Here is a 13,177-nt window from a genome sequence, read left to right on the forward strand (position 1 = left end):
CAACAAGTTCAAGAATAACTTCAAAAAGCAAAAAGAACTCGTACGTGGCAAGAAAGAATTTGGGAGTTGAGGGAGTGGGAGTAACCTTATTGTTCCCATTCAAGTTCTTTTAAACAATCTGTTAATTCAAGAGCATTGTTCATTAAAACAAACTACCGAATCCAAAGTAGAAATATTAAAATCTACTAGATGGGGAGGAATCAATATCTCAGTTTAGTATTTATTTGTAAAGATAATTTGCTTGAGTTTCATTGTGGTCTAATTTAGCAAAATGGACCAGTGTCCACTTCCTGCTGTCCTTTTTTTTTCGTTCTTTCATTCATGAGATATGGGTGTCACTGCCTGTGGCAGCATTTATCACCAATCTCTGACAGCCTGGAGCTTAGTGGGTTGTTAGGCCTATTCAGTGGGCAGTTAAGAGTCAACTACGTTGCTGTAGGTCTGTAGGCCAAACTGGGCAAGGATGGCAGAATTCCTTCCCTAAAAGCTTTGGTGAACCAGAGGGTCTTTAAGACAATTGACTGGCTATATAGTTGCTATTAGTCTCGGCTTTTAATTCCAGATTTTTGTTGAATTCCCATTTCACCGTTGTGTGTGCCAAGCCCATGCCTCAGCAACACCAGAGCGGGGAGTTCTGATTTACTGGGGTCAGTGACATTACAATATACCACTGCCTCTACTATATCTTTGATTTTCTTTTTGTTCAGTGTTGAGTAATTTATTTACTGATGTTCAATTTTAAAGTTACCAAGAAAGTTGAGCATGGAATCTGTACCATATCTTACTTCCTGACAGAATATTTATGCACTCAGTGCCCATTTGATAACTACAGAGAGATTTCCTTGAGATCATATGTTGCTGTTCTTTTGCCTTGTAATGATTTTGAATATGTGTGTGTGCTTGGAGTAATTGAGGGATACCAGTTAAAGAACAGCTGAGTGAAACCTTTTCTTTTTGAAAATACTGTTCATTTGATGCCCCTGTGGAATCATTTTAAAAAAGAGATATCAGTATTTTTGCTAACACTTGGATTTACCAATGTTCTGATTTAATTTTTTGAATACAAGAGGGTAATGGCACCCTTCCAGTCACCCACCATGATAATTATTCATGAACAATGGTTCTCACATTGTGCCCACTTGCTTGTCTCCAACTGGGGTATTTAGATGGAGTATTTGGATGTGTTGAGAATTTGACTTGATCTGCCCTCACTCACCCATTGTCTGTTGTTACCCCTTATTCAGAATTCACAGAATACCACCTCCACCCTCAAAACACCACACCACTCCTCCACTTCATAAAGAATAGATGACCCGCAACATTTTGCGCAAAGCTTCACAATAACTCCCTGTACAGTGTATGTACCAAAAACCTTGTTTTGTTAACTATTATTTATGAAAGTGTTAGATACAGCTGACAGCAAGTACTTCATTGCTGATTCTCCTCTTGCCTCAGCATATGAAGGTCTCCAATGACATTGGATCCGTATACATTTTATATCGCATAATGTCACTGAAACAGTAAGAAAATTGCAGTATTTGTGAAAGCTTTGTGTTAAATAGATGTGACTTCAAAAGTAGGTTACAAAGTGAGTCTTGAGTCTTTGAAGGTCAGCAGAATACTTCTAATCAGAATTTTTAAGTTATAATTTTGATGTTAAACAGATGAAACAAACATTTACAGTAGTATTTTCATTTTCTTTTATGGGATGTTGGCATTGCTGGTAATGTTAGTATTTGTTAACCATCCTGAACTGCACCTTGAATTGAGTGACTAGTTAGACCATGTCAGGGGACAGTTAAGAGTCAGCATTGCTGTCGCTGTAGAGCCACATGTAGGACAGATTGAATAAGGATGTCAGATTTAGGATGGCACGGTGGCTCAGTGGTTAGCACTGCTGCCTCCCAGCGCCAGGGTCCCAGGCTTGATTCTAGCCATGGGCAACTGTCTGTGTGAAGATTGCATGTTCTCCCCCTGTCTGCCTGGGATTCCTCCCACAGTCCAAAGATGTGTAGATTAAATGGATTGGCCATGTTAAATTGCCCATCGTGTCCAGGGATGTGCAAGCTAGGTTGGTTAGCCATGGGAAATGCAGGGCCGCAGAGGTGGGATGGGTTTGGCTGGGGCGATCGTTGGAGGGTCAGTGTCGACTCAATGGGTTAAATGGCTTGCTTCCACACTGTAGGGATTCCACCATTAATCCTTCTACAAATAATTTTTTTTCCTAAAGGACAGTAAAGAACCAGATGTATTTTTACAGCAACAGGTTAAAGCTCATGGCCGTCATTACTGAGATTAATTTGAATACAAATACTTTCGGAATTACGAAAAGTGCTAAGTGGATTCAGAAACAATAATCAAGAAAGGAATGAAACCAAAGGACCACCTGACACAAGTCTGGACATTAAAAAAAACAATGGCAAACACCACTCTGTCATTCCTCCTCCCCAGCATCTGGCAGCTTGTGCCAAAATTGGGAGAGCAGTCTCACAGGCAGTTAAGTAACAACCTGGCATTGTCATGGTATGTAAACCATAGTCCTTTGTCTAAGTTCTAGACACAACTATCTTCCATCCCTTGGAATATTCTGTCCATCTGGCAGGACAGATTCTCTAAAGGTAGAACACAGTGGAAGGCATTGCCCTGGGAGCCCTCAACATGACTCTGGTCCCCATGAAATCAGGTCAGATATGGACAAGGTAACCTACAAATTACAGCTTTCGAGCAGTTGTTGTATTTTTTAAAAAAACTCCTCCATGGCAAACGCTGCCTGGAGAAAGAACTGAGAGCGCTGATGGCACAGAATGTGCTTTAGCTGAGGGGACTTCAACGCCCAATACCAGGAATGTCTCATTAGCAGTATTGCTGACTGAACTGGTCAACTCATAAACAGTATAGCTGCTAACTGTATCTGCAGTAAGCGGTGAGGAAACCAGCACGACACAGAATCCTGCTTGACCTTGCCCTCACAAATCTTCCGGTTGTGGGTGCAACTGGAGAAATATTGGTGGCAGTGACCACTGCAGAGCTCTTGTGGAGGCAAGGTTCCGTCTTCACATTGAGGATACTTTGCCCCAAGTTGTGTGGCGAAACCACCATAAATGAGATGGACTTTGTCAGATTGAATAACTCAAATGGACATCCATGAGGTTGAATCTGCATTGATATGCCAAATAACCTGCAGCAATTCATAGAAAATGGGCTATCAGGAACAACATAATTGTATTAAATCACAACGTATGCAAGGTCAGGAGGTTTTATCCGTCCTCTGCCAATAATATCAACCTTGGTTCAGTGCAAGAGGGCATGTGAGGAGCAGCACCAAACATCTAAAAATGAGGTGGCCCCTGTTAAATATTCCACACAGGGGTGCTTGCATAGCAAACGGTGGAAGCAAGCATGTAACAGACAGGCTAAGGACTCCAACAACCGACTGACCAAATCTAAACTCTGCAGTCCTGCCACATCCATTGTAGATGGTGAAGGGTAATTATTCAACTCAGCAGAGGTACTTTACAAATATCCCCTCTTCAAAGGTGGGAGAGCACAGCACACCAATGCAAAATAGAAGGCTGAAGCATTTGTCTCCATCTTTAGCCAGAAGTTCTGAGTGAATGGATGATCCATCTTAGCCTCTTGCAGAAGTCCCCAGCATCATAGATACTAGCCTTCAACCAATTTGATTCACTTCTTGTGCTATCAAGATCTGGCTGAAGTCATTAGATGGTACAAAGGCTATAGGCTCTGACAACAAGTCAGTATGAGTGTTGAATGTTTGTACACTAGAACTAGCTGTAGTCCTAATCAAACAATTCCATTACTGCTGCAAAACTTTTATGTACCCAACAATTTGAAAAAATTCTCCGGTTGGATAGAACAGGTTTATTTAGTGGATTAGATTTATTGATCTACCATCAATCATTAGCATAGTGATGACACATCAGAGCTGGCAAGTAACCTAGTTGTTGATCTGCAGTTTGACTTGTACTAGTGCCACCTGGCTTTTAGCATCATCACAGAGGGAAAAAGAGCTGAACTTGAGGTGATTGCCCTTGACACCAAGGCAGCATTTGACCAAGTAAAACATTGGAGGCCCAGCAAAATTGAGTCAATAGAAACTGGATGGGGAGGGCTCATATCTACTACAAAGGAAGAAGGTTGGTTTTGGGAGGTCCGACATCTTGTCGGGATTTCCTCAGTGGAGACGCTTTCCACTTGGGCTGTTCAGATGTGTTATTGCACATCCTTGAGCCAGATGATTTGTGTTTAAGTCTCACCTGCTCCAGAAGTAAGGAAGCTTCAACTGCATCTGAAGAGCACTACCAGGTGGAAATAAAACACTGCATCCCCTGCAGTGCCCACCTCTCTTTATCACAAGTACTTTATCTCTCTGCCGAGCATACGCCATGCCTGCAACATCTTTTGATTGGCCGATACATTGTCTTGGTGACTGGTGAGAAGAAAATTAGTAAACTGTTTCCACCTTGAGTCTACCACAAATCCAAATTCTATGGCAAAGCCAAACCATGCAATGTGAATAATTAAGCTTTGGGGAAGGAAGGAAGGGAAGACCAAGACTTAAGTTTTGAAAGTTGAGGAACAAAGTATTTCACAAATTTATATTTACAAGGCCTGTGCACTGCAAATTTGGGTGTTACATGTTTATATACAAATTAGTTGAATAAATCTTCTATATTGTGGCAATGAATAAACTTCCGTTTTGGCTTTTTATGGAATTGCTGTAAATAAAACCACAGTCTGTTTCATGAATGACCCATGAGCATCTTTACAGAGTAATAGCAAGTCTAATTGGAAAGAAACAAATCATTATTTAGTTTTAATTTATTTCTAAGAATGGAGTCAATCTAGGTGTTTTTGTAAACATTTTATACTGCCAAAGAGAAGCTGTTTGAGTATTTTCAAATAGCGGCGTTGATGTTTCTTTTTCTGCAGTATGTGTGATTAAATTCTTATTTTCTGCTTTACCTTTAGATTTTTTTTCACCATGGACAGTGAACTGAGCCCTCAGGATAAGAAGGATCTGGATAAGTTCATTAAGTTCTTTGCCCTGAAGGTACAAATTCTCCACATAGTGATACTGAATTAATACTTATCAAAAGGGAACAAGTTAAAAAGTGCAAATCCTTTAATTTATACAAGATCCTTACTTTGTAGTTGCGGTCAATGAAGTAAAGCTTGTCATAGCTTTAATTTTGGGTAACATAATCTCACTTTCCTAACAATGTATGCCAGATCTTTCAGCTTTTATTTTTACTTGCTTTTACATAAGCTGCCGTCAGTGGTTCAAAACCTGCTTTTTTTGACACTTACCCTTTACAGAAGTAGACGCTAAAGAGATTAAATGCGCACTTTGTAATAAACCACTATGGAATTGTGAAAATTGGAAACTAACGTGTCGCCGTCAACATCAACGTGACTCACTAATGCTTATGATTATTCACTTAGGAAATTTCATGTCACAAGTCATAGGTTGCATAAGTCCTTGCATGGCTGATGAGCCTGATCCTGGAACTGCATTTCTGATCATAGGTTTTGGCAGGTGTCTCTGAGCGATGGGATGGTCCATGATCTTGAGATCACTTGCATTCCTCCAAGCCGGTTTCTTCTGGAGAAGAGTCTTTCACATGTTGATATCTATGCTGTTGGGAGAAGCCGTTGGGGATCTTTGAAACACATCCTTTGCCCTCCTCTCATTTGAGTGCCTGTCTTGAGCTGGGCAAAGATCTGCTTTGGCAATCAGAACTCGGGCATTCTAGGCTCATTACTGACTAGCAGAGTTAGCTGGTTCAAGGATGTTGATGTTAGGTATACGTGTCCTCCCAGTTGAGGCAGAAAATTTGTCTCCAACAGCATTGATAAACTTCTCAAAGGCTTAGAAGTGTCATCTGTATGTAGTCCATGTTTCAGAGCCATATCGAAGAGTTGGACAGATGAATACCTTACGTACGAGGATCTTGGTATCAGTGCTGAAATCATTGTCATCAAAGTCACAACCTTAGGTGTCTGAAAATAGCGCTTGCAGATTAGGTACAATGTTGAATTTCTACATTGATGTCAACCTTGGATGAGAGGTGGCTCCCTGGGTAGGGAAATATTCAACATTTGATAGGATTTCTCCATTGATCTTAATGGAGGCATGGTCTGCAACTTGACTTGTGATACGTTGGTAGAAGAATTGAGTCTTTTTGAGGTTGAGGCTGAGACCAGTTCTTCGGTTTGCTTCTGCAAAGGCATTAAATGAGACTTCCAAGACAGCAGGAATGAAGTTGTCATCCACATACTGAAGTTCCACAAGCGAGGTCTATATTGTTTACTTCTTAGATTTTAACCAGTTGAGGTTAAAAAGTTATTCGTTCATCCTATAGACAATGCCCACATCACTGAGAAGCTTCATCTTGAATGGATGAAGAACAGTGGCATTGAAGATGGAGAAAGGTGTGGGGGAAATGACACCTCCCTGCCTGATCCCTGTTTTGACCTCAAAAGGATTTGGTCAGTGAGGACAATTGCCAACATCTCAAGAGACGGAAGCTGTTATGAATTTCTCTGCCTAGCCAAATTTTGACAGATTGCCATAGCTTTTCCCATTTGACTGAGACTGAGTCAAAAACCTTAGTAAGATCAGCGAAGGCCACATAGAATGTTGGGTGTTATTCGTGACATGTCTTTTGAAGTTGCTGAGCAATGAAAATCATGTCCATAGTTCCAGATTTTGGTCGGAAGCTGCAGTGGCTTTCAGAGATTTCCTCAGAAACTTTAATTCAAAACTATGGCATGAAATCATTTTGATGACAAAATATAATCACAATGATTTGCAACCTAAACCACAATTTTTGAAGTTAACTTCAATTCTCGCATGAAACACAGATCACAACAAATACTCAAAAGTAACACTAATGCTTTCTCACTGTCTGTAAACATGTCACAAGTCAGTTAGACTGGGAGTATATCTTCATTTTGAAGACTAGAATTCTTATTGATGGCCAGGCTCTGTATGTGAGTAACAAACGTCTACTTTCATCACATGGTATTTTTCAACACTGTCAAATAATATATCCTGAAAATGCTTGTGGCATAATCAACTGCTTTTCAAAAGGTAGATTCTGCTGTCGTTTTGATAGATGAGTGATCAGAATAAAGGGGATAAGAACAAAAAACAAGGAAAGAACTGTCAAGTCTCCTGCTTTTAGTCCATTTAGCATCGAAACCAATATTTTTATTAGCTCCTTTCTCTACTTTGAGATTTCAAACAACTGAACTAACATTCCAAACATATTCACTGTCACAGTGGATAACCAGCAGTATAGTTAATGCTAAGAGAAGTAAAATGCAACGATTTTTGGATGATCGTAAAAATACAGTGTAGAAACATTGTGGTAGTGTGTGACTACATGAGTACTGTTTGACTTTTTTTTTAAATTACCTGTTACTGGGTGATCTTAATGGGGGATCTTTTAAATTGAAACCTGTAGCTATTGGATTGATTTAAAATTTTACTTGTTTTTAAATTATTGTGTTCCATTAAGTTTTGTATGGAGGGAATGTGAGGATGAAATACTTCTGACTTAATTATTTTCCCATTTCTTTTTCCTCACTGAACTAAGAAGTCAAAATTTTAAATTACTTTGTTTCTGGATTATAAATTATATCTTAAGTGTTCCTAATACTGGAGTTAAAAAAATTAATGTATTCTGATGATACCTGTGTGCTAGTAAAATCATTGAATATTTTGCAGACTGTCCAGGTAATTGTGCAAGCACGGCTTGGAGAAAAGATATGTACCCGTTCATCCTCTTCTCCTACAGGCTCAGACTGGGTAAGAGAACTAGTCTGTCTTGCTTCTCAGCTTTTCCCCCTTACTCTTCTATGCTGTCCTTCGTAATCTTGTACAAATACTTTATTTGTAAGTCTAGGCTGAAAGTTTTGGTAAACTGTTGACATATAGAGTAGGAATGGTCATTCATTCAAACCTGCATTGTGTTCTTACCTCTTATCTGTACTTTTACTTTCCTGCAGATAATCAGGGTCAGAGACGTTGATGTTTTTTTTCTCTTCTCTCTTGTACCCACAATTACATCAATATATCTAGATCAGGATACATTACTGCCTAAGTTTTTATTTATAATTATTGTGTATGTAACTTCTGATTTTTAGATAAACTCATTCTTGCACTGTTACAGTTTAACCTTGCAATAAAGGACATACCAGAAGTCACCCATGAGGCTAAAAAGGCACTGGCAGGCCAACTTCCTGGAATTGGACGGTCAATGTGTGTGGAAATCTCTCTCAAGACATCTGAGGTATAGCTCTGAATTTAACTAAGTGAATTGTCAATATTTGTATTCCATTCGTCTTTTTCCAAGCTTTCTTCCATAGCCCTTGGACTACCAATATTTCCTTAGTATCAGCACTGAGCTGCAATTTCATGGTCTCACAATTCCAGTTATCCAACAAATGGATTGTTGGGTTCCATTTTGGCAAACAGCTGAGACTTGACTCTAATGGTTGCTGTAATTCCTAAAGCTTTCCACAGAATAAATTTTGACTGGCTTCCTTGCAGTTTTGCTGTCAGCAGGTGTAACTGTCAGATTTATTTCTGCTCTCTTAAAGTTGTTGATTTGTGAAATCCGATTCCATACGCACCGACAATTTCCACATTTGTAATCACCATGCAGCCCATCTTCTATGTTAGGACTGCATTAAATCTCTCTAACAGCACTGCAATATATGATTTGTTTCATAATCCTAGCTCTATCATGAGTAGAACACGTAAGTATCTTATTGAAATGAGCTTTTATGGTTTCACATGGTAGCCCACTAATAATTCTCAAGAAACATTTGCATATGCCCTGTCCTTTAAAATTTGACATGGGAATGCTTTTAGTAAGATTATTTTGTAGCAGTAATCAGTTGGATCCAGGTTATCAAACCTGATTCCCTCAGGCCATATTTGATTTCCAAGCCTTGGTAATCCTGCCGTTTTGACAAAGGCACATCTGTTCTGTTTTAAACACACTACATATTTTCTCTCTTTTTTTTATTTTAATTTTTGCATAATGGTGTTATATACCTGTATTCACACTAAGCAGATACATTGTTGTTTTCTCCATCAGTTCAGAGTTGTCTTGGTACCATATTTTCTTTACCTCTCACTCAGATTATCATTATGTCGCCTTATAATCCTCAAACTTATGACATTGATTCTCAACCGTATGTTGTTTCATTTTGGCCTATAGCTTAGATCTTGCAGCTGGTATGTGTGTTCTTTGTGCTGTCCCTTTGCATGAGCACATGAGGTTAATGTTACTTTTCTGCTAAGGCTTCTTAGTGTCTTGTTCTAAATTTGATGCTACTGCCTATTGAGTTTAACAATTTAAAAGTGTAAATTGTGTGTTGGTCTTCAGCAATGCTTTAGTGTACTAGTGTTGTATTTTTGAATTATTTATCTCCTGAATATTTTCATTTGGTTCAAGGTCAAAGACCACTTTTATAAATTAGTCTCCTTTGTCTGAGTTAGAATATGCCTTTACCAGGCCAACATCCGCATAATAACAAGCCCAGAAATCAAGCAAAACCCACACCATCTATTTCAAGTGTCTGATAATTGCAATCTTGGTTTGTGATTTTTGGAATCTATTAACTAAGATTTATGCAATATTGCCAGCAAGTGGATGTACAAAGCATTAGGTAGTTAAGTTTAAATTACAAGACCAAACAGATTTGCAAGAATTCCTCCGACAGTATTTAGAAAAAAAAATGCAGTCATATATGTACTGTGTTGTAAGGTGTGTGTTTTATGTATATTTTAATATCATTTATTTTAGATTTTGAACAAATGGCACATGGGTTTTCTATGCTAACACAGTGTGGAGCTGGAGAAACACAGCAGGTCAGACGGCATCAGAGGAGCAGGAAAGCTGACGTTTTGGGTTGGGACCCTACTTCAGAAAAAAAAATTCAGAAAATGAAAATGGGGACCCTTCTCCGGAGAAGGGTCCCGACCCAAAACATGAACTTTCCTGCTCCTCTGCTGCCTGACCCGCGATGTTCTTCCAGCTCCACACTTTGTTATCTCCGACTCCAGCATCAGCAGTTCTTACTATGTCTGGGATTTCTCTGGTGTTTAATGATTAACTGTAGCAGTGGCGATTTTCTTTCAAAATACAGCATTAGAGATTGACTTTCTGGAGAGTGATGGGGTTTTGTTGACCTTTTTGGAGGGTTTATAAGCACACTAAATTGTATAGTACATTAGGCTTTCAGATTGAAGACTCTTAAAATGTGTTTTTTTGGGCTTAGGAGAAATATCCATAGTTTGAAGGAAAAAAAATACCTTTTTGGTTTAAGGGTTGAAGCAGTTTGCAGAAGTCTAGGCTGAAGTTTAATGTGTAAAACAGTTGCTCCTAAGGAAGAGAGGTACTTTAGGGCTGCTACGAAAGAGGTACCTCAGTCAAAGACTTCTCAAGACATGGCATTGACGCCACAGTTAACTTGAGCAGTGTCGATGTGACAGAGAAGGAAATTCTGAAGTATGAGTACGGTAAAAGAGTGTTGAGGTTAATGTGATTGATTGTATTTCATCATGTGTTTTGAAGTCTTCAAATTTATCTTATGTAAATAGTTTGCTTTATTCTGTTTTATGTTTATTTCATGTGGATAATAAACTTCAGTTCTATTTTTAAACCCAACTGTACAACATTGACTGTTTTTGTGTCAATGATAGACCACTTCATTAAAACTAAAAAAACAAAGCATTATCTATCAAGCCAGATTTGTGTCTCTCACAACTGACTTGTTTAGTAATAATTTCAGTTGCAATCATAACAGCGTAAAAACTTCTAATATGAAGGATCCTTTATAATAACCTTGCAAGGCGGCTTGACCTAACTTTGCAAAGAGCTTTTGCTTGCCTATCTTTATCTCTGATGGTATCGGAAGACTTGCTGAATTGCTGTAGGTTAGACTCATGTATGCTTTCAAGGTGTTTAAAAGGTTCATAGGAATGATGAGAATTGAACATATAATTCACACTGTTATTGTACAATTTAAATGCTTCGAAGATAAGCTTTGAAATAAATTTTTTGTTAATTTGAATTGAATAGTCCCTTTCTGACAAAAATATAATTGGTCTTAACAGGAGGAAATCTAGAAGGCATTACCTCATCAAGAACACCCATGCAATATTGCTGGAAGAGTTCAGTTACAAATTAGTAACAGTGCTTTGGAAACAATGAACAAACTGTTTACATGCCAGTGCCTTTGAAATTGCCTTTTTACATACCAAAGTATAACAACTATTTTCTGAAACCTGAAAGGCAGTTGACACTAATTAACTTTTAATCTAAGTTTCCTATACAAAGTTAAAATACGTGAAATCACTGTCTAGATTTCTGAGGTGCTAAGTTGGATGTTAAGGATTTCGGGAAGGCCTGAGGGCATGAAAGGTGCTTTATGGATAACATTTATGTTAGAAACTTTATGGTGATTACTACCAATGATCCTTTCCCAGTATTGAATCTATTCCTCCATGTCTAAGAGGAGTTGAGAAACCAAAGAACAAAGGACAGGCATCTATTCTAGGGCTTCAGTGGCCACTGTTAAAGTGACTTAATAGTGCCAACACTGAACTCTGGGGACATAGATGTTAGACTGGAGCAGAACCAAGAGAAGTAATCCTGACTACCTTCCTGTTGTAGGCACAATGTCTATGGTAATACAAAGGGAATAGACTGCTGTGCAGTTTTCATAAAAATAATGTTAGTTCCACTCTGGCAATCTTACTGCTAAGCAGAATAGGACAGACATAGCATCCAAAAACTGGGCCCATCATGTGATGTTGGCTGTGAACATGGACAGAATTTTGTACCACCACAATTTGAATTGATTGTTCCTTTGCTCATTAATTCACATTAGCTAATTCATTTGATTTTTACCCAGAGGGTGATGAGAATCTGGAACTCCCTGCTTGAAAGGGTTTTCGAGCCAGAAACCCTCAGAACATTTTAAAGTATTTCAGTGTGCCCTTGCAATGCTATGGACCAAGTGCTGTAAAATGGGATTAGAATAGTTAGGTGGTGGCTATGGACCAAGTGCTGTAAAATGGGATTCGAATAGTTAGGTGGTTGCTATGGACCAAGTGCTGTAAAATGGGATTAGAATAGTTAGGTGGTTGCTTTTGATCGGCACAGAATCAATGGGCCAAAGGACCTTTTTCTGATCTGTTGGACTTCAGAATGGAGTATAGAAGAAAATACAAAGAACAATAGCTACCATGCCCCAGAATAAAGTGGTAGTGTGAAATTTATTACATGTTGTCAGCATACAGATACAAAATCACATGGAAAAAGGTACGGTATATTATGCCAGCATATCCAGTTGAGTGGCAGTGGGCACTCTAGCTAATAAAAGGAGCAAGGATCTTGCAAGCCCCTCTCCTCAAGTGTAATTGAGCTCAGTAGGTTGTTTAATTCATACACAGGACTTGAGCAGTGCTGGCAAGGCTGTCGGTTGTCCATCTCCTGGTGCTGTTGAACCATTGCAGCTATAGAGTCATAGGATCATACAACACAGAAACAAGCCCTTGTTTAACGAATCCCACACTTGCCTGCATTTGGCCCCTATCTGCCTAAAACTTTCCTATTCACATACCTGCCCAAATGTCTTTTGAATGTTGCCCATTTATCTGCGTCTACCTCTTCCTTGGGCAGCGCGTTCCACATTTAAACCACCGTCTGTGGAAAAAGTTGCCCCTCCTGTCACCTTAAAAGCATGTCCTGTAGTTTGGAACTCCCCCACCCTAAGGAAAAGACTTTTGCTATTGACCTTAGCTATGCCCCTTCATGATTTTATAAACTGCTCTAAGGTTTATAACCCCTCATCTCCCATGCTTCAGTGAGAAAAATCCACGCCTATTGAACCTGTCCTTTTAATTTAAACCCTGAAATCCTGCAACATCCTTGTAAATCTTTACTGTACCCTCCAATTTAATGATATTCTTCCAAGAGCAGGACAATCAGAACTGTACACAGTTCTCCAAAAGTGGCCTCACCAATATCCTGCATAACCTCAATGTGGCATCGCAACTCCTATACTCAACGGTCTGAGCATGCCAAATGCCTTCTTAACCACCATGTTCACCTGTGATACAGCTTTCAAA

The 13,177-nt window shown here is 39.0% G+C and overlaps 1 protein-coding gene across 7 annotated transcripts in view; it reads left to right on the top strand.

The window, feature by feature from the left end:
* atg13 (ATG13 autophagy related 13 homolog (S. cerevisiae)) overlaps positions 1 to 13,177 on the top strand; it is an 89,407-nt gene that overhangs the window by 5,357 nt on the left and 70,873 nt on the right. For all 7 annotated transcript variants that reach the window (XM_048545410.2, XM_048545408.2, XM_048545411.2 and 4 more), the window contains exons 2-4: positions 4,993 to 5,074; positions 7,757 to 7,837; positions 8,202 to 8,321. In XM_048545410.2, coding sequence (XP_048401367.1) covers positions 5,006 to 5,074; positions 7,757 to 7,837; positions 8,202 to 8,321 — 270 coding nt within the window. In that variant the 5' untranslated portion in view covers positions 4,993 to 5,005. The remainder of the gene's footprint in view (positions 1 to 4,992; positions 5,075 to 7,756; positions 7,838 to 8,201; positions 8,322 to 13,177) is intronic.

Source organism: Stegostoma tigrinum, chromosome 17 (genome assembly GCF_030684315.1).
Source record: "Stegostoma tigrinum isolate sSteTig4 chromosome 17, sSteTig4.hap1, whole genome shotgun sequence".
Lineage (NCBI taxonomy): Eukaryota > Metazoa > Chordata > Chondrichthyes > Orectolobiformes > Stegostomatidae > Stegostoma > Stegostoma tigrinum.